Here is a 20,222-nt window from a genome sequence, read left to right as displayed (position 1 = left end):
CGATGGGGCGTTTCAGGCAGCCAAAGCAAACAGTCCAAAAATAAACTCTCCACAGTTGAAGTATCCGTCCAGTTATTGCTGGTCAAAGGGCATTGTTTATCTAGATCCCACAAAAGCTCCAGGTGTAACTTATCACCTCTGATGTGTAATAACTCACAGAGCTGAAGTTTTGTTTATTGGGAAAGAACTCACAGAAGACACGCCCCCTTAATATTTACAGAGGGGTCTTACTATGCGTTAGAACCAGGAAGGGTTGAGTTTTGTTTCACCAGAAACGGAAGCCACGACTTTATTTTTGCAGTTACGCAAAATTTTCCACTGGCAATTCATAAAGCGTCCAATCAGGAACTGAAGTTAGTCATACCAGAGACGGTGGTTCACCTCTGTAGAAATTGATTGTCGTCACACAAACACGCCAGAACTGGCAAACGTATGTGACGAATTGACCATGAATCAGCAAAACCAGGCATGGGAAGTTCCTCACAGAAACCTCTCAGTGCCCGGGGTATCGGGGTAACGTTGGGTTGAAAAATTATTTTCAGGAGTGTTGTGCAGGTTTGAAAAGCATCATCTGTTTACAAAGATGTTTTTATTTCTGCACGTCAATTAAAGACCCGCTTTCTGATAAACACGCCATCCTGAGAGGTATTGGGCAAACAGTTTGTGAAGTGAAAGGGATCAAAGTTTATTTACATGGATTCATTTTGACTTACAGCTGAGCACAAGCCTCCTCGCCTTTTTATCCATTCTTCTTTATGTCATTCATGAATCTAAGAAATTCAAAAATATTTATTCATGGCCTTTAATAAAGTCTGTGTTTTTAACGTCAGTATCAGATGTTTTTAACGTCAGTATCAGATAAATCAGATCATTAAAGCTGCTCTGTAGGTTTCACAGACTGACGACATGAGAGGAGAACATGAGGAGGTGACGGGGTCTCTATGAGGCTGACAAAAGGAACTCTGTGCAACAAACACATGAACGCCATGTTGGCGCCGGCTGCAGCCATCACACGCTGCACACACCACCTTTCTGAAAGAGGTCGAGAAGCAACCACATCACAGAGTAATTGATGACGTGACACATCCTACTGCTGCTCCTCTCTTTATCTTTGAGCTTTCTGTAATCACAGCATTCAGGTTATTCTTTAACTTTGTTTTAATCGTTATGACTGCGTGTGTCCACATGAACAAACTGATTTTATCAAAGCCAATAATGTAATCTTAGAGGACCTTAAGGAAGTGGTTAAATATGTCACCTCTTGTGTTGTAAATGTTGGACCTCATAAAATCTATTATAGTCACATACACACCTATTCTAAAAAGCCTGTTTTTACAGCAGAGATTAACATGTTTACAGCCTGGTTGAAAAAACCAAATAGGTCTGACTAACTCATGACTCGATTGACACACACTGTACGCCCAGCGCCCCCTGCAGGAACAGACGGGTGACGTCACTCAGGCTTCAAACATTTGTATTTACAGTCTAGAGTCAACACCAGTCACGGTATTCACTGACCATAGCCCTCTAGCTTTTCTGTCTAGCATGCAGAACAGCGATCAAAGGTTGATTTGATTATTTGTCACATCATTGGTCGAGAGAATGTGATGGCAGACGCTCTTTCTCGAGCAGTAGTCTGATGTTTACGACACAGGTGTGTCTCTGTTTATGGGGGAGGGGTGACGGCCCTGGCCATGTGTGTTTTCCTGGTACTTTTTCTGTTTTAGAGCTTTTGGCTCCCTCTGATGGTCGATCATGGCTTGCTTGCTGGTTACTTGGAAACCCCGCCCACCTTCCTGTGATTGCTCACTGGCTTCACCTGAGTGGCTTCGTCCTCTCTCTCTCTCTCTGGACAGCCACAACCTTTGCATGTTGTAGCTTAAGTGTTCGGACCGCCCTCTGACCTGTCACCCAGCAGGATGATGATGACGCTGTCCTTTGATCTTTGCGTTACACAACCAGCATGAGCTGAGATGAAAAAGTTTACAAGACAAACATCTTAAAGCTGTCAAAAAAATATAACGCACAAACACAGCCGAGTGCTCCCTCTGAACTCCCACAGCCTTTTGATTGTTTGTGCAACCGTTTGGTTTACTCTTATATTTCAGTAAACTATCAGAAATACTTTATTAATCCTGGGGGGGAGGGGGGGTATAGAAACACAATATAGAAATATATAGAAACATAATATAGAAATATAAAAGTAGAATAAGCAGAACTAAGACAATAAGCTGTGTACGAGCTCAGGGAACTGAATATATGAACAATATTTAAAGACTGCACACGAGAGAAATGATTGACCTGTTCACAGCCAGACTGAACTGATTTCTTTTTACGAGTAAGAAGTCCAGAGACGAACTAAAGCTGTTTTAACATCTGCAATTCTGAAAATATCCAGATAACTTCAGGAGGACTGCTGCAGATATTCTCCTGATCTGGTTGTTCACACATGCACCTCACAGCAGGAGACTATCTCTGTGACTATCAATGCTACATGTAGTTGAACAGAATCACAATCTGAACTAAAGAGTGGAGAAGAACATACTGCAGAACAGGAAACATAATGCAGCAGGTTCATTAGAGCACGGAGATGGTAGAGGTGGCGTGCAGACAGTCTATGGTCGTGCAGCGATCACAGGGAATAAACGTCACCACCCCCTCCCACTCGCTCCAGGTGAATTCTCCTGATTATATCCTGCTGCGTTCTCACATCAGCTCACTCTGACTTTCTGCAGAATAAATACAAGGAGGCTGGAGGAGAAACTCCAGGTGAAGAGAGAAACATTCAGCTGTTTGTGTTCACACGTGACGCTCACCACCAACACTTCAGGAGGTTTTCAGGAATTTTTAAATATAATCACTTTTAAAATTTTCGTCAGTCGATCAACTAGAAGACGAATACTTCAGGAGTTTTCTCAAGGTGTGAAAGCAGCTATAAGTGTTTTACTCTCAAAGGGAGGAGTTAAAGAGTTTGATGACCTCCTGTGGCGTTCTGTGGTGCATCATGGGAGGATGAGTCTTTCACTTAATGTGTTCCTGTCTGATCTGCACTGTGTAGTGGGTGGGTGGGGGATATTCTCCTCTCTGACCCACCAGAGCCTTAAAAGTTCTTTTATGATGCCATTTAAGCACACACTCCTGTAACGTGTCATTTCACTTCTCTGGTTCTTTATAGTGATTGTTACGAACACATTCACTCACCATGAGCTGCTGCTGAACTCTGCACGATGTGTGAAAACCTCGTCTGGATCATCTGAGACTCTCTGGACACAAACCGCACAGCTCTACTCAACACAGATGTAATCTAGAACCTCTGATCCAAAACTCGATCAAGAAACAATCTGCAGATTCATCAATAATGAAAACAAGGCGTCGTCTTTTACATTTTCTTTAATGAATTCAACTCAACCTTCTCAGTTCAGTTTCATCTGAAAGAATGAGCCGACTGAAAGTGACAGAAAAATAACCTGACAGAAACGAGGAATTCTCTGATGAACACATTCAGTAAATGAGACGACCAATCCGACCAAACTTTTAATCCTCTGGTTTGAGCCGTCCAGCAACCTCCAAAAACAACACAACATCAGAGTGATCTGGGGTTCAATTTTACAGACGTGAAACAGAAATAAATTAATTTATAGAAACTAAAGTTCAATAAACCTGCAGAAACATTTTTACACATCCTGATTACTCAGCAGCTTCACCGTTCCAGTTTTAAAGGTCACATGTTATAACATCCTCTTCTCCATGTTTCTCTAACACTAATATGTGTCTCTGGTCTGTCTACAAACCCCCCAATGAGAAAAGTCCATCCTCTCCGTCTTTTGCCTGCTCCACTTTTCAGAAAATGTGTGCTCAAACAGGCCGTTTGGAGATTTTCCCTTCATGACATCACAGAGGGCAGTAACCCCTCCCCAGGTGGGTGACACTCCCACAGCTAGGTGTTTGTTCTGCCCTCTGAGTGTGCCTTCTCCCTGTAAACAATAAGACATAGAGCTAGAAAGCCTGACACACCCGAGCCCTTCTAGAGAGGGGGCGTGGTCAGACACAGCTCATTTACATATTTAAAGGTACAGACACAGAAACAGCCTGTTCTGAGCAGGGCTGAAATAGAGGGGTTTATAAACATGATCAAATACAGGATCAGAGTGGATTAATAACAAGAAACTTCACACGCATGTTTTGAGGAGCTCTGAGACTTATTTACACTGAAGAGGTAGTAAAATCAGTAAAGAAGACCAGGATGAATCTGACCAATGTTTGGTTCTTCTGTTCTGGTCTGAAACTCGTCCGTGCTGATGGGTGGTCAGAAATGTTTTATCAATAAACGTAAATAAAAAATCTTTCACGTTGACGCAGTTTGAAGTGGAACTTTTCTGCACTTTAAAAGTTTCACAGGCACCATGAAAGGGTTGAGAGGGGGGCAGACCCCAGGAACGTCCGCGTCCTGCTGTGATGTGGCGTTGCTGCTCTCAGATGATTGGCTCTCAGCGTCCTGTGGCTGCGGTGCGACCCCATCACTGTGTGCATCAGTGAGGTTCTGCTGAGCGTCGGATTCGTCCCTCTCTGGAGCAGCTGGAGACTCGGTCGGAGTACTGAGTTGGCCCTGCAGGTCTTTGAGCACGTCTCTGGCCGTCATGGAGTCAGCGGAGGAGGAGAGGCTCTGATACACCTGCAGACACCAAGAAGAAGAGCAGCGAGTTGCTACCTTGTTTTCACCTGAAGTGATATGCTGGCGAGCAGGAAGTGATGTTTGACAGTATGTCTACATCATGATCCATTAACATGATGCTCAGATTCTGCACATCTGTGGAGACTCGTCTGGTTTGGACTAAATGTTTTCACTCAGCATGTCTTTTTTTTAAATAATTACTCATCAGGTCGAGTCAACACGTTTAGAACTTCTGTGTTTCCTAAAGACGTCAGCAGCTTTAACAACTCTGTCTCTAAGATTTACCTGTTTCAGGTGTTTCTGCAGCTCTTTGCAGTCAAGCTGTGGAAGCTCCTCGGGCAGAGACATCAGCAGATCCAGCATGATAGCACCCTCTGGAGGACACAAAAACATATCATGTGATTATTTATCCTCAGAGTCAGGTCAGGGTTTGTCTCCGAGGAGGACGCAGTCTGTCCAAACAGTCGTCCTTTGCACCAATTAAATTTGCCTTAAGTGAATCATGTGCTTCAGGACATCCTTTGGATCCTCCCCGAGAGTCTGCTGAGTTATAGTTTGAATTAAAATGTTGGATTCTGGGAGACTGGGGTGAGACTTAGGGCACACTCAGGTCCTCAAACGTCCTTTAATCAGGGTAGAGCAGCAGCAGCCGCAGGCCCTGGATTAAAGACAATAAAGGACAATGAGGGTGGGGTCTGTGACTCACCCATGGGGGTCAGGTGACACTCCTCGTCGGGCTTCAGGATCACACTCAGGTATCTGTAGAGCCGCTCAAAGTCCACCACACATTTCACCCCAATAATCCTGGGACTGTCCTCCTTCAACATGCAGCTTCGACCTAACCCGGCAGGGAGGGCAGCTGCTGGGCTTGAGGGAGGGGGCGGAGTGGGCTTGGTAGCCAGTGTTGAAATGAGGGAGCTGATAGAGGGTGAGGCAGCAGGACTGGGGGCAGAGGAGGGGGGACTGGAGATCTGTTGCTCTGAGGGTTTCTGAGTAATCGTTCCCCCGGCTGCAGATTCAGAACTGGGTGTGACAGGTGCGGTAACCGGGGTAACCGGGGTGACGGGGGTCTTGGAGGCAGGCTGGGGGGATGCAGTAGCGGCTGTCTGACAGGAGGGGGCAGCAGAGGCTCCAGTTTTTGTAGATGGCTCTCCCTGGAGTAGAGGGACTAGAAGCACTTTTGAGGGAGCTGGGAGTCTCCTTGCGGGGCCCATGGTGGGGGCTGGGGTCTTCAGGACCAGGAGAGTGGGGGCAGGGGAAAAAACACCTGGGGGGGATATTACACTGTTATGACTTTATCATAGAGCAGAAGAAATCGAAAAACAACGAGACATAAAAATGTTTAAACCTCCACAAAGAAGAGACAAAAATGTAGACAACGAGAAAACATAAAAATTAAACTTGTTTAAACCAGTCGAGATGTTTTGCATGATTTGCAGCTCAATGATTAACGTCTGGTCTGATTGGCTGCCCTGTCAGTGTGGACCAGGCGTCTCCTTCACACCTCGATGGATGGCGAGCTCTGTACCTGCTAAAGGTGTTGGTCTGAAGATGGGTCTGGGGGGAACGGTGCGTCCCACGGGTCTGCTCTGATCGGAGGTTTGTCTCTGTATGTTAGGGGGGTCACAGTTCCTCAGAGTCCGCGGCTCAGTGGACGAGACGACCAACATCTGACAAACAGAGAGAGAGAGGGTCACACACCTGAACAGGTAGAAACACTTAAATCTTCTCAGATACACCTGGAGTAAGGATGTCAAACCACATCAAAACCGGCATCAGCAACAGAAGTGCGACTCAAATATTTACTGAATTAGAGAGGACACCTGAAAAGAGAGAGAGGAAGTGTCGGGAGGAGAGAGAGAGGGGGACGACATGCAGCAAAGGGCCGAGGTCAAACCCACAGACACTATTACCCCAGCTTCCACAGAACCAGCACCCACGTGCACCTGGGGATGGTCCTGAGCTGGTTCACACGCAAACTGACTAAGAACCAGTTTGCTTTTCCACGGGCAAGGGGAGCTATAGCAGCCAGGTCGTGCCGTCACTGCATACAGCTCTGATTTCCCAACAACACTTGCACATCGAACCAAAGATTGGACGTTTTTGAAAAGCTTCTTTACTTTTTGATACTCTCTGAGACTGATGATGTGTAAAGACATAAAGAAACAGTCTAAACCTCCTGAACTGATTGAGTTTGTCGTCACCTGAGCAAAGGCTGTGTTGATGGTCTCTTCGAGGCTTCCCGTCACAGAAGACGCCATGTCAGTCCACAGCTCGATGGGCTTTTTGACCTTCCTCTCCTGCCGTCTCCTCCTCTCAAACTCAAAACTGGCGGACGAGATCACTTTGTCCTTCAGAGAGTCCACCTCAGACTGGATCTGCCCGGGGAACACAGAGTCCACACGTCTATTACCAAACAGGAAGTACATTTTAGTACTTCACCAAATCGATGACGTCGATGTAAGATGAAACAGGAAACAGGAAACGTTAATGAATTAAAACAGACGTGTAAATGATGTGTGTGCTAAAGACTGTAAGGGAAGAATCATAAAGCACACACAGGTTTACTATTGACAGTTATTGTCATTAATAATTTATTGGTTAAACGAATTTTTTGAAGAAAATTTAAGACTGTCAAACAAATATAATCGTGAAATTTCAATAATTTATCGTGATTAATCACCAATGCCTCTGTGCCTCCCTCACAAAGATCTTAATATCTAATGATATAACACATCAGAAGTTTTGTTTTTTCATCATCAACACCTGTTGTAATGTACAGCATTCAGCTGAAAGTCACCAGAATGTCACTCTTGGAGCCGTAACACCGGTGTCGATAGTTTCATTTTTACCGATATTGAAGTTTAAATTCCGCTTTAGTAAAACATGAGCTCATTAAGTGACTGTTTCTTGAGTTAAATACATTAAACAGGACAACAAACGTACCTCCTGAACAGACCGGGTCTTGATGGACTTCTTCAGGTCTCTGGGGTCCAGGTCTCCGGCCCCCATGGTGGTTCTGGACTGCCTCTTCAGCCCGCTCAGGAGCTTCATGTGCTCCGGTCTCTGCCACTTCACGGGCACGGGGGGGGTGCTCAGCTCCGGTTTGGAGCGTTTCCGAGGAGGGGGCTTCATTCTGGGACCAAACGGACGAAACCAACCCGGAAGAACCGGACTAAGAGATTAATGTCACGCGCTCTTTCAGTAACGTTAGTCGGTAACTCTCTCCGTTTTAAATATTTTTAATTTAACGTTTTACTTGGTTTAAAACCTGAGATTTCACAGCAGAGACAAAACTGGCAAAACACAACGCACCGCTGGATCAACAACTATACTACTTCCGGGGCAATGCCTTCACAATAAAAGCTACTTCGTTTTTTGTTTTTTTTTACAGATTTATTTTAATTCATAGACTTCTTCTCTGAAACGAAATCTTTGTATATCTTTGTATAATGTATTTTTGAATACATTAAAGCAAGCCTTTAGTATAAGTGGCTTTCACTGTTTTAACTTGAAGGCTTGGGTTATTACTGCTTCCTGGTTCACAAAGTTCCAAATTTAATATTTCGCCCTGTTTTAAGACTGTCAGGGATTTACCTCCACACATGCTGTTTATTGTTTAAACAAGCGTCGAGACATGCCTCATGGCGAAGGCCACTTGTGTTAGAAACGCTTAAATCTGGCTCTGCATGCGGTACAATGACCCTAAACAACTGACGAGAACTCTACCTGTAAGACTAACCGCAGGGAAATCTAACACGGCAAACCGGCAGGCACGTTCTCCAGCAAAACGGAAACCAGAACTTAATTTGGAAAGTTAATAGAAGAGCTGAACGTTTGTGTTGAAACATTGAGACTCATATGAGAAATTAAAAGACATGTTTTCAGACTTTCACCAATCCAAAAGTTTCTTGGCAGCGGTGGGATTCGAACCCACGCCCCCGAAGAGACTGGAGCCTTAATCCAGCGCCTTAGACCGCTCGGCCACGCTACCGTTGGAGACAACATGTAGTCAAATTTAACATAGATATGTGATATCAATGATTCTCACGGGGTTTGTTGTTAATCCTTTAGAGTTACTTACAAAAAGTTACAGAAGAGGTTGTGTAAATTATTTCTAAACGTCCCCTCACCTTCACACCAAGCAGCGTGCTGCTGTGTGAAAAAATTAAGCTGATGCTGAAGTGTAAACTCCTGCAGTTCCTGGAGTGTCCACTAGAGGCTGGCTTCAGAAGCAAAGGAAGTCACATACACACCCATTCTAAACAGCCTGTTTTTACAGCAGAGATTAACATGTTTACAGCCTGGTTCAAAAAAAACAAATAGGTTTGATTAGCTCATGTCTCGATCGACAAACACTGTACGGGGGGGGGTGAATGTTTTAATGACTCATCGGTTTTGATTTGATGAAGGATAAGAGTTATTCACAATAAGGCGTGTAGCTGACCTGATTGACAGGTGGGCGCGGTGTAACGGTTTGTCAGGAGGCTTAAAACCCGCCTCAGCTCCAGCTCTCAGCCTGTGGTTAGGTCGACTGAAAGTTAGACTGAGACAGCATTTCCAGCATGGAGACCGCCATCGATGGGACTCCAGTGCCCCTGCAGGAACAGATGGGTGACCTCATTCACTCTTCGTACATATTTGTACTGTACAATATTTACAGTGTATGGGCGTCACCTAACCGCTAGTCCATCTGCGCCCCCACTGGTTGTGAGTGTAAAGCAACAGTAACTTTTCATACCTTCAAACAGTCGTTTCAAAGTCAGTCTAATAGACCAATAACCTCCAACAGGGAGAACGGCGTCTCTCGTGTTCACAGAGTGCTCCGCTCACCTGTTTTCAGCAGTATGTAACTTTGGCAGCGGGCCGCGGCTATCTGGTGAGAAGTGTGTATGTCTTTACTGCACTAGAAAGCTTCAAGAAAGAGGCTGCAAGTCAGACACCGAGCGGGTTATGTCGATACACCATGTGTGTTTTACTGAAGTGCAGTTACACTCAGAGACCTTCAGCGGACGCCAAATCGCATCAAACAGAATCCCTCCATAATGTTGTGTTAACAGGTTAATTAGGGATTTTATCTGTCTAAGTCCCTGGTTGTTAAAAATTAGTCTCTCTGTGTGTGTGTGTGTGTGTCACCCTGATGACATTTTATAGAATGATCGGCTTTCACCTGAGATCTTAGCTGTCTGTTTAATCTTCATCTTCTATTTTCACATAATACAGTGTACGTGTGTGTGTGTGTGTGCGTTTGTGTGTGTGTGTGTGTGTGTCTTCGATCACCATGTGTTTTCTTCATGGAAAGACTTCTGTTAGTGTGTTTGAGCTGCTCCATGTTGACTTTAACACGCTCATTCATCTGTTTGATCAGCTGCTGTGTGTGTGTGTGTGTGTGTGTGTGTGTGTGTGTGTGTGTGTTCTGCAGTGGCTGCATGATGATGATGATGTTGGTGGTGGTGGATGAGTCACCCAGTCTTCACCACGTGACATCATGAATCACTGCACCTCTCCTCCACGGGCAGAGCTGCATTCCTCCACTCCTCCTCTCACCCTCTCCCCTCCTCTCCCTCCTCCTCTCACCCTCTCCCTCCTCTCTCCTCCTCTCCTCTCCTCTCCTCTCCTCTCCTTCTTACTTTAGTCCTCTCCCTTTCATCTCTCTCCCTCCTTTTTTTATTTTTACCAGCTTCTTCTCAGTTGGTTCTATTTCTGTGCAGCTTTATTCTAATTTTATCCTCCTGTTTTCTTATTAATGCGTGTCCTCGTGTCTGTTCCTCGTGCCTGCAGCCTCTTCTTTGAGTCCTGACTCGCTCTAACTCGCCTCCAGAACTTTGTTGGAGCGTGACACGAACATACCTCTGCTTTTTCTGCTGTGTGTGGGTGTCACAGCGTCTCCCTGCAGCCCACAGGCCGCCTCCCTGATGATGATGATGGAGGCTCTAACCTCTAATCACGCCGCCCACCCCGAGCAGCGTCACAGCAGCCTGATGGTGTCCTCTGTCCTCTTTGATTCAGACACGGGGATTATCATCATTAACTCCTCCAGATTAAACCATTCATCATAGGAGGATTATTGGCCTCAATTCCACGGAGTAACAGCGCGCTGATGCTGCCGATTAAAAAAACATCTTCTCTTATTTTTATCTGCTTCGTTCATGATGATTTATTTAAGTGTTCTCATATTTTCCCAAGATTCTCCCTTCAGCTCACAGTTTGTGTTTGAGATCATGAACACAAACTGTATTATCCACACAGGCTTATTATTCATCTTCAGAGCGGCAGGTTAACTGCAAACATGATAGAGAGAGAGAGAGAGAGAGAACTAAACTGCATCACCACATTGGCTACGTTTCAGTCCCGAGACCTCACCAATGTTTCTGTGCAGGACAGCGTTACATCCTCTATCATGAAGTGTGTAGGACGTCAAGCTACAAAAGGAAAAATCTTGGCTCTGAAGAAAAGAAAAGAAAATGAACTCATCGAGGGGAAAAATGAAGTCAAATAAAATGTAAGGATGTTTGTCCACTCAGGGCTTCTATAGACTACAACCCACCAATCGTGTGTGTGTGTGTGTTTGTTTGTGTGTCTGTGTGTGTGTGCGTATGTGTAGATTAAAATAATCTCTGTCCACACTGAAGCGTTTGGTAATAAAAATAGTCGACTTTATTCGTTTCTTTCCACGTAGCAAAAGTAGTGATTGACATGCGCGTATTTACATCCAGCTAACGCATGTTCATTACCATGGTTACAACAGAGTACATCTACAGACACACGACTCCCCGCACACACACACACGACTCCAACAATGACTTAAAGGTACACCAACGTCTTTGTTTCTTCATCTTTGAGGTTGTTTTTTTATACTTTTTTCATTGATGCTCGATACGAAGTTTTAGATGCAAGAATACGTAAACGTGCAGACACGTCCTCTTAGCTCCGCCCCCTCCTCGCTCTCTTTTCTAGCGCATTAAAAAACAACAAATTATTCAAAGTACAAAAAATCCTCCACTCTGTTTTTTTATATCTTACGGCTTCATTTTGACATTTTCTAATAATGAGATTGTCAAATGTCTTTAAGCTTTCACTCCAGAGAGACACGAAGGTCAGAAACACAGAATCAAAGAGCTGCGTTCGTCTCAGTGACGTCGAGCGAGCACGGATTCTCAGGACACAGGTCCGTAAACAAAGTCAATCTCAGCAGAACAATGTTTTCTTTTTTTGCAGGTTTAAAAACATTTTTACAATCATGTATGAATCATCTGATCCCAGCAGTGAAAACAAAAACCCCTGGCCATGTGTTGTTCTTTACTGTGTTTCAGACGTGACCTTTGACCTCAGTGATCTCATGGACGTGACGTCACAGTGACGTGATGTAAGGCTGCAGATTTCTGCTCAGCTTGACTTGTTTAAAATGTAAGACACACGGCTGAGACACATTCAAAGGACAGACGTTACAGAGTCTGAGCTGAAGATGAAAAATTATAAAAAACACTGATCGTCTCGTTGAGCTAAACGGAAACGTTTCAGCGGCACTTTGATGAAACCATGACGGCGTTCTAAAGGACAAGGCTGCAGATGTTTTGTGTCCCAGCTGTGCAGAGACAAACAGACTTTGAATAGATCACACTCACGTTAAGTCTGCAGAGCCTCTAACATCTTACCCCTCAGTGAGAGCCGCATCGTGGTCAAAAACAAAACAGTAATTTTTCTGATGAAGAATTCAAACGTTCACCTAAAACGTGATCTAACAAGGTCTCGTGTTCACTGAGCTGTGAAACAAGTCCAAGGTGTTGATCACAGACTGCACGCTGCTTTCGGAAGGACTCATTTGCATATCAATACAACGCGGCCCAAACGTGTAGATTAATCCGCCGCTGAAAATAGTCCCTCTACTGTATTTTATTTATCTCTACAGATCGAAGAGGGATCTAAGAAAGACATCGGTCGATACATATCATATCGGTATCGGCCCCAAAAATCTAATCTCTGTCGAGCTCTAGATTCTAGTCAAATCAAAAATGGGAACTTTCTTGTTTTAGTGACCGATGAATAACTGTAAACAATCACCTGCACACAGTCCTGATTACACCAATATGTTGGCAATGTGCTGTTTCCCAAATGTTGGTTACACTCAGAGACGTTTAGATTGAATCCCTCCATGACGTGGCTTTACAACTTGTCTGAAGTATCAGATAAAGGGAAGATTCTGACGACCTTATCTAACTGTAAACATGTTGATAAGGACGTGTAAAAGACGGACTGAACCAGGAGGAGGCGAAGACGAGCCGGCGAGCTGTATTCAGGATTCAGTTTTAAGTAAAAGAATCTTCATGTGTACTCTGTGAGCTTTGAGCTGAGAGCATCAGACATGTTTCAGAGGGATGAATCAGTGATCTCAGAGCTGCAGCCTCGTCCTTTCAAAGTACAATCTGCACGTATGTTTGCCTGCACAGCTTCATCGCTGCCAAGGCGTCAGCTCTAAAAGAATGCCGTATAGACTTTGGCCGGGGTTCGGCACCATAGCAACAAGGTAATTGAAGTTATGCAAAAGGATGACTCATGGAGCCATTATAGCAGAGAGCGAGCGAGGCTCCACAGCGGCTCAGGAGAGCTGCTGTTTACTGTAAAGAGCTTTACAGGGAGAGCGGGTTTACTTTATGAAAACATCTCGTTCTGCTTCTTCACACAAAGAAAACTCAATAATACATTTGCATTCAAATGTATTATTTAACAGATGAAACTGTTCATGGCTTCAGCATTATGAGGCCAATCCCACTTTATGATTAATGTTGGTTTCATGTCAACGACATCAGACGAGAGTCATGTGACCGGTCTAAAGTATGTGGACTCCAAGTAAAACTGTTTGTGTCAAAGATCTCTTAAAGCTCCAGAATCCATATCTCTGATACTGCTGAGGTTTAAGGTTTCAGTTTGGTCCTAACAACAAATTCCCTGCGTACAGCTAGAATCATAGACTGTATATAAGAAATGGACGTCACCCGTTGGTTTCCAATTGGACTACTGGTTCAAAGCCTCCAGTTTGGCCTGTCAGCAGCGGCCATCTTGTTTTTAAAGAACCAGAAGTGACCATATTTGGACAAGAGGGTGGAGCTGCAGAGGTGCGAGGGTTTTTCCTCCAAATATGGTCACTTCCTGCCATCCTAGTGTCTTTTAGTTTCACTGGAGGCATCGAGAAGTTGACGTTTGCTGCTATAACCTTTTCTCTTAAGATTTCTTCCCGTCTGATCACTTCAATCCTGAACCCGTTGATTGACGCTATGAACTCTGTGACCTTTTTCATCTTCTCAATCCCAGGTAGCCCCGCCCTAACTCCTCCCCTCTTCCTGCTCTCTTTGACTCTAAATGGTTCCATCATTTACTAAATGAACAGCTTGCTGTGTTGAAGGGAACTCGAAACTATAGATTGAGAACATAAAGTCGTTATGAAAATGTTAACTGAGGGAATAAACCAGAACAGAACTTTCTATACAATCACTTCTTTTTCTAATCCCCTGCTGGACATTAGAGAGAATGCAAGTTTAAGGCACTTCTGCATTGACGTCCCTTCTTATGCACGGCCTATGATCAGACACTGGCCGCTATCTTTGAGCTGAATCAGCACATTAAGGGGAAAAGTTTAGCGTCCACATACTTTTGGCCGTGTAGTGATTCTGAAAGATTTCCCTGCCAGAGATAATGACACAAATGCTCTTTTTTTTTGCAGCCATCAAACATTTCCCAGCAACCCTCACTGACTCATCAGACTTAAAGGTACAGGTAACAGCATGTTCAAGCGTCCTCCTTTAGTTGGCATTTAAAAATGTCCACATGGAGAATGTTGACATGTCGGGAGTTTGGATGAACAGTTCGAGCATGATGCAAATCTCAGCCGCATCGTGCTTTTTCAACATTCATCCTGTTCTCCCTCCTCCGTCCCTGAGGAACAGGAGGAGTGTAGATGTGAGTCGTTCGTTTTCCTTTCCCAGTCCTCTTTAACATCATGTCCAATCAACCAATCAAATAAACAAAGGACATTTTTTAAATACGTAAAACAAAACCAGAAATAAGAATCATAACGAACTCTCTTTCCTCTTTTTTTATCCTCTTTTTTCGCTGTCCCTTCCTTCCCCCTCTCAGTCTGAGATCTGCGGCCTCTTCAGGAGAATCTGCTGGATGTATTTCTCCAGGTTGTCACGGCTCTCCACTTGTTTTCCTGCCTCGTAATAATCTTCGTTTCTCGAGGCTGCGGCGGCCGGAGCCGAGAAATAAAACTGCTTCTGCTGAGGGGGCATTACGGGGACTCTGACGGGCTGAAATGTCCGGGGGTAGAGAGGGCGGGGGTAGCTGGGGTAGTAGGGCTTCTGCTGGAGGCCTGCAGGGGGGTTTCTGAGCCGCGGTTGGACCCAGCTGTGATAGCGGCGTCTTGGTGGGAAAGCAAAGGGGTCGTCCATGGGATTCACTCGGGTGAGGGCGGGTTTAGGGAGGTAGTATCGGGGTTTGGGTCTGGGGGGAGGAGGGTAGTAGATGGGGTAGTAGTCTGGATAGGGCTTCCTCTGGTAGTAGGAGGGGTATCTGTAGGGGTAAAAGGGGTATCCAGTCTGAACAGGCCTGGGCGGTTTGATCCAGACTTCCTGTTTGATTGGTTTCTTGGGTTTGGACCAAAGATTCTGATTGGCTCGCCAAGGTTTGCTCCAAAGTTCCTGTGATTTTGTCGGCGATTTCTCCTGGAACCACGATTTCATGAGATTGACAGCGGGAGATGGTTGCTTAGAGACGGGGAAGCTGTTCTGATTGGTTGGCGATGAAGACAAAGCTTTGGTGGACGAGTAAGCAGAAGAGAGCGGCGGAAGAGGTCTCTGCCAATGAGACGAAACCTCAGAGGGGATGTCCTTCTTCTTCTTCTTCTCCACGTCGCTGATGATGTCGACCACGTCGTCAGCAGGAAGGTGGAGCTTGCTGGAGATCTCGATGAGCTTGTCGATGGTCTGGGGGTCGAGGTCTTCTTCCTCTGTCACCTCCTGCTCGTCTGACCGCTTGTCCTCTGCAGCGTTGGACAAAGACGAGCCATACTTCCTGTTACCATTGTTCTGCTTCACCATGTAGCGCAGCAGCATGTCGGAGGCGATGTCTGCCAGCTTCTCCTCCTCCATCTTGGCTTGCTGTGCCTCTGCCGCCTGCCTCCTCATCTCCTCCTGCTCCGCTTTGGCGCGAGCCTCCTCTTCCTCAGGACTCAACACTTCCTCCTCCTCCTCCTCTGGCTCCTCCTCCTCAGCCACCTCCTGCTCTGATGAAAGCTGCGACTGAACTGCGTTGTTTCCTGCTCGATCCTCAAAGTCGTCCATGAAGTTTCCTTCCCTGAACACCGGGAAGGCGACTCCCTTCTGCGTCTCCTCCTGCCACTTCAACTTCTTCTTCGTCATGGCGATGTCACTTCCTTTGACGGGTAAGACCTCGTTGTAGCTGCTCCATCCCCGGCTCTCCCTCTGGTTCTGGTCTCCCTCCCTCTTTGTGGCCGTGTTCAGACTAGGAAACTCCTTCATCATGGTCTCCAGGCTCTTCAGCTCCTCTGGGCTGAGCTGTTCCTCCTCCTCCTCATTGCTGCCTTGGTCGGGGGGAGTATTCACTCCCCGCGTCCCATTCTCCCCTCCTCCGTCTGGACTTGGAGGCTGCGGCTCTGCTTGGACCTGGACTGTCTGGCTTGTGGTCCGACTGGTCACCTTCTCCGTCATCCTGTCCTCCTCCTGAGCTTTCCTCCTCTCCTCCTCTTCCTCTCGTTCTCGCTCTTTCCCCTGAGCAGCCATCAACATCTCTAACTCCTTTCGTCCGTCTCTGTCTCTGTCCGCTCCCTTCATCATTCTCACCTCTCTGTTTTCCTCCTTCGTCTCAGAATTCGTCTCCTCTTCCTCCCTCCTCCTCCCCACATCCGAGCGATTGAGCGCCTCAAGCAAAACCGCTGCGAGGGTTTTTGGATCCACATCTTTGAAGAGCTCCTCTTCCTCCTCTGCCTCCTCTCTCTGTACTGATCGTCTCTCCTCTTCCCATCTCTCCTCCTCTACTGTGACGGTCGGAGCAGGAGGAGAATCTCTGTGCAGGTTATCACCCTCCTCAGGGGTGTTCATAGGGGTGGGGGTGGACGGATGGAGGAGGGAGGCCCCTGTCAGGAGGAGCAGCAGCAGGGTAAGGGCACTTGAGGCATGGTGGTACCCAGTCATGGCCGCTCAGAATGGGGCCTGAAGATGAGAAACACCTGGAGGAAAGAGAAAAACACAGAAAGACGTCGTCACTTAACGCCCAGATTTTTTGTCTTGTAGCGGAAAATCACAGTTCAACATCCGAAAAATATTGTGTCCTCTACTGCCCCCTGTGTTTGAGTAACCAAACTGCACCTGAAGGGTCTTTGTCAGATATGGTCTGATTAGATAACGATCGAACATTTGCTCTATTTAAGGGCTGTCAGCATTATCACGCCAATCAGGATGCAATTAAATTCAGAACGTTAATGCATTAAGTGTTTTTAATCGTGATTCATCTCCTGCTATTTTGTCCCTTCAGGCTCACCGTAGATAGTCGTCCTCAATGTGGCTCCTTTCCCTCATGTCATTCCCCTCCCTCTCTCTCGCTCTCTTTCGTCACGTCCTGTCTCCAAAATAAAAGCATAAAACGCCCTAAAAAACAAAAAACTTGAAAAAGGTGACGTATGTTGCTGAAGAGGTGGTACCTTCCTTACAGTATTTTAAACTTTAATATCTGACTTTTCACGAGTCCAAGCTTCTTTTATTGACGTTGCTGATTGATGGATTCTGGATGAACATTTACTGTGATGAGGCCAATATTCAGTTTGATCTTATAACTAAGGAGAAGAAACCAGAACATGTTCCCTTATGTCGAGCTGGAAGAAGACATTCTGACAGTTTTCTCTTCCAGAATAACTCAAACTGATCGATCAAATCAGATTTCTTCGCCTACACAGAGCGAGAACATGAAAACATAAAACATACATGCATTAATGCAGCAGCACTGCAACACAGTGAGGCTGTTTTGCTGATCAGCACCAAGGACAGCTCCCTGTGGTCTGGAGGGGGGGGGGGTCTATTTTTGGTGATGAAATCCTCAACACAACATTCCCAAAGTGCAACAAGTGCACTGACAGTCACATTTCGGTCTTAAAGATGAGTAAACACACAAACATGTTGTAATGTAACTGCTAGATGAACCTGCTGCTCTTCTTCTGTGGTGCTGCACGAGACCACGTCACAGTGTGCTGCAGACACTGCGAAACATGTCTGCAGGAATTCTGCTGATTTTAACGTGAAAAACAAAATCTGCTTTTTCAAAACATGAAAACAGATTCAAACACGCAAATAAAATGTATCATAATTAAGAACAATCTTCAAATCGAGAACAACAGTATTGTGCAGGAAAAACTTGACATTTAATGCATCTACGCTGCAAAGGTGTTCATTTATATATATAGATATATATATATTTATATATATAAACTAAAGGATAATTGAGCGGGAGAGGCGCGCGCATGTTCCGCAGCTGCAGCGGAGGTGGCGGGATGCAGAGGATGATGATGCGTGATGTGCAAACACGCAGCGAGACAACAACAGAGTGCAACATGACTAATCTCATCCCATCTCATCTCATAAACACGCGCGCGCGCACGCACGCACGCGCGCACACACACACACACACACACACACACACACACACACACACACACACTACATCACAGTGGATTTATAATCTGAGGGAATAAAACATCCTCACGCTCACACAATCACGGACGTCAGTGGTGTGTGTTTACAGATATTCAGACACGACAAAAACTGAGGAATCACAATCTGAGCTCTCAGCCACACCAAACCGTCCAATCAGCCTAATTTTCAATCAGGTTTTGTTTCTGGCAGAGCGAGTCATGGTGACGGTAACTGTGATGAAGATGATGAAGATGGTGATGGGAAAGAGGAGGAGGAGGAAGAGGAGGAGACAATACAGCTGCCTCTGTGTTGGCTCCAAACAAAGAAGAGTCCAATCAGCTCCCATTCAGCTTCACCTCAACATAATTCAAAATCTGACCTAAAAAACGCGAATTTGACCACAAAGTGTTTTTGTTATGATGATCTAAATAATCCAGGTGTGACAGTTCGTGAGTGTTAAGGTATTTTAATGTTGTTCTGGTTGATAAGAATCCTTCTCCAAACCATCAGGGAAACTCGCGTCTCTTTTTTTTTGCGCATCTGGACATTTTCCGCTCAGAGAAAACAACAAACTTCTTTAAATACATGCAGTGTGATTGATGATCAGCTCCCAGCAGAAGCAGAAACAGTGAATCGGGATAAGTTGAGACTTACTTGTGGCTCAGTGGGAGCAGCAGGGGGATTCCAGCCTCCCCTCCCCGGGCAGCGCGTCACTCTCTCAGCTTCTGGAGGTCCCGCTGTCACGAGCAGATCAACACGCTCCCTTTTGTTATTTTTTTTTTTTAAGTTTTTGTTTTTGTTTTGTTAGTGAGGCTCGGTCTCCGGTTCTCCTCTCCCGGGACTCCGCTTCTCGGTCCTCCTGTTTTCAGGACCACGGACAGCGGCAGCAGCTCTTATACCTCCGCCCTCCCGACCAACGTGACTCCTGCGTCAAGAGGCCCCCCATTGACGTCACCAGACTGGGTTTCATTCACAAGATTTTTTTGTTTTTCCCACACACACACACACACACACACACACACACACACACACACACACACACACACACACACACACACACACACACACACACACACACACACACACACACACACACACACACACACACACACACACACACACACACACACACACACACACACACACACACCTCTCTCCCCTCGACCATCAATTAGCTCGCTGCTGAATGAATCCGCAGTTTACGAAGCTATCTCATCATGGTTTCGTGTTTTAGCAGAGATGTTAGAGACAGAAAACCTTTTCCGTCACAGGTTGCATCACGAGCTGCTCAGTAAAACACAAACATCACAGAGGAGAGAGGCAGTAAAAAGCATCCACAGCTTATACACTCACACAGACAGTATTATCCTGGGGGGGCTTCTCCAGGATTTCTGGGCCCCATGAAGTTTAAAAACAGGAACTAGTGAATCTTGGCCGTCTAGGACTTCTATTTTTGTTTCAGTGGTATCAAACAAGCAGGGGCGTGTCCAGACTTTTTGGACTGGGGGTACTGGTGTACTGACATGTGCAGGATTGGCCTGGAGTTTGTGTGCACGCACATGAATAAAGAGCGTTTATTTATCAACCACTTCTGTCTGCACCAATCACCTGGACTTTTAGGTAACACAGTATAACGGACACGTAGACATCTTCTCAGCTTCACTCTTAAAGGACTCAAACAAAGATGTCCAGTCACTATTTGAAGTGTTTTAAAAAAACATAACAAAAACACACGAGTCTCCCCTCTGGTCAGGCAAATGGCCAATCAAAGTGAAGGCTATGGCTACCATAGCAACCTGAGAACAGTCTTGTTCAGGATTTTATTGTACTGGAAGTTAGCGGTTGTTTTTTTA

At 45.6% G+C, this 20,222-nt stretch overlaps 2 protein-coding genes and 1 non-coding gene across 4 annotated transcripts; all 3 read right to left on the bottom strand.

The window, feature by feature from the left end:
* Positions 1-3,372: 3,372 nt before the first annotated feature.
* snapc2 (small nuclear RNA activating complex, polypeptide 2) lies at positions 3,373-8,014 on the bottom strand. Its single transcript, XM_020656521.3, has 6 exons — positions 7,619-8,014; positions 6,877-7,050; positions 6,201-6,342; positions 5,379-5,939; positions 4,958-5,046; positions 3,373-4,672 (listed from the first exon to the last, which is right to left on the bottom strand). Exons 1-6 carry the CDS (start codon positions 7,805-7,807, stop codon positions 4,346-4,348), a joined length of 1,482 nt encoding a protein of 493 aa, XP_020512177.3. The 5' UTR covers positions 7,808-8,014; the 3' UTR covers positions 3,373-4,345.
* A 570-nt stretch (positions 8,015-8,584) lies between these two features.
* trnal-aag (transfer RNA leucine (anticodon AAG)) lies at positions 8,585-8,666 on the bottom strand. The gene has a single exon. It is a non-coding gene; the product is annotated as a tRNA-Leu (tRNA).
* A 2,640-nt stretch (positions 8,667-11,306) lies between these two features.
* On the bottom strand, positions 11,307-20,165 carry vgf (VGF nerve growth factor inducible). 2 transcript variants are annotated; one of them, XM_065950217.1, is made up of 2 exons: positions 19,024-20,165; positions 11,307-16,913 (listed from the first exon to the last, which is right to left on the bottom strand). In XM_065950217.1, the coding sequence occupies exon 2, from the start codon at positions 16,876-16,878 to the stop codon at positions 14,800-14,802; it is 2,079 nt and encodes a 692-aa protein (XP_065806289.1). In that variant the 5' UTR covers positions 16,879-16,913; positions 19,024-20,165; the 3' UTR covers positions 11,307-14,799. The 2 variants fall into 2 exon arrangements, with proteins under 2 accessions (XP_065806289.1, XP_065806290.1); XM_065950218.1 differs by lacking the exon at positions 19,024-20,165 and adding an exon at positions 17,225-18,047.
* Positions 20,166-20,222: the final 57 nt, after the last annotated feature.

Source organism: Labrus bergylta, chromosome 22, assembly GCF_963930695.1.
Source record: "Labrus bergylta chromosome 22, fLabBer1.1, whole genome shotgun sequence".
NCBI lineage: Eukaryota > Metazoa > Chordata > Actinopteri > Labriformes > Labridae > Labrus > Labrus bergylta.
Note: the sequence above shows the minus strand (reverse complement) of the source record. Positions and strands in the feature narration are given on the sequence as shown.

Coding starts and splice junctions, on each gene's coding strand:
- snapc2 (XM_020656521.3), bottom strand. CDS start 7,807: ATGAAGCCCCCTCCTCGGAAACGCTCCAAACCGGAGCTGAGCACCCCC. Junction 5,940..6,200: donor CAGACCAACACCTTTAGCAG/GTACAGAGCTCG, acceptor TATCCCCCCCAG/GTGTTTTTTCCCCTGCCCCC. Junction 5,047..5,378: donor GTGTCACCTGACCCCCATGG/GTGAGTCACAGA, acceptor TGTGTCCTCCAG/AGGGTGCTATCATGCTGGAT.
- vgf (XM_065950217.1), bottom strand. CDS start 16,878: ATGACTGGGTACCACCATGCCTCAAGTGCCCTTACCCTGCTGCTGCTC.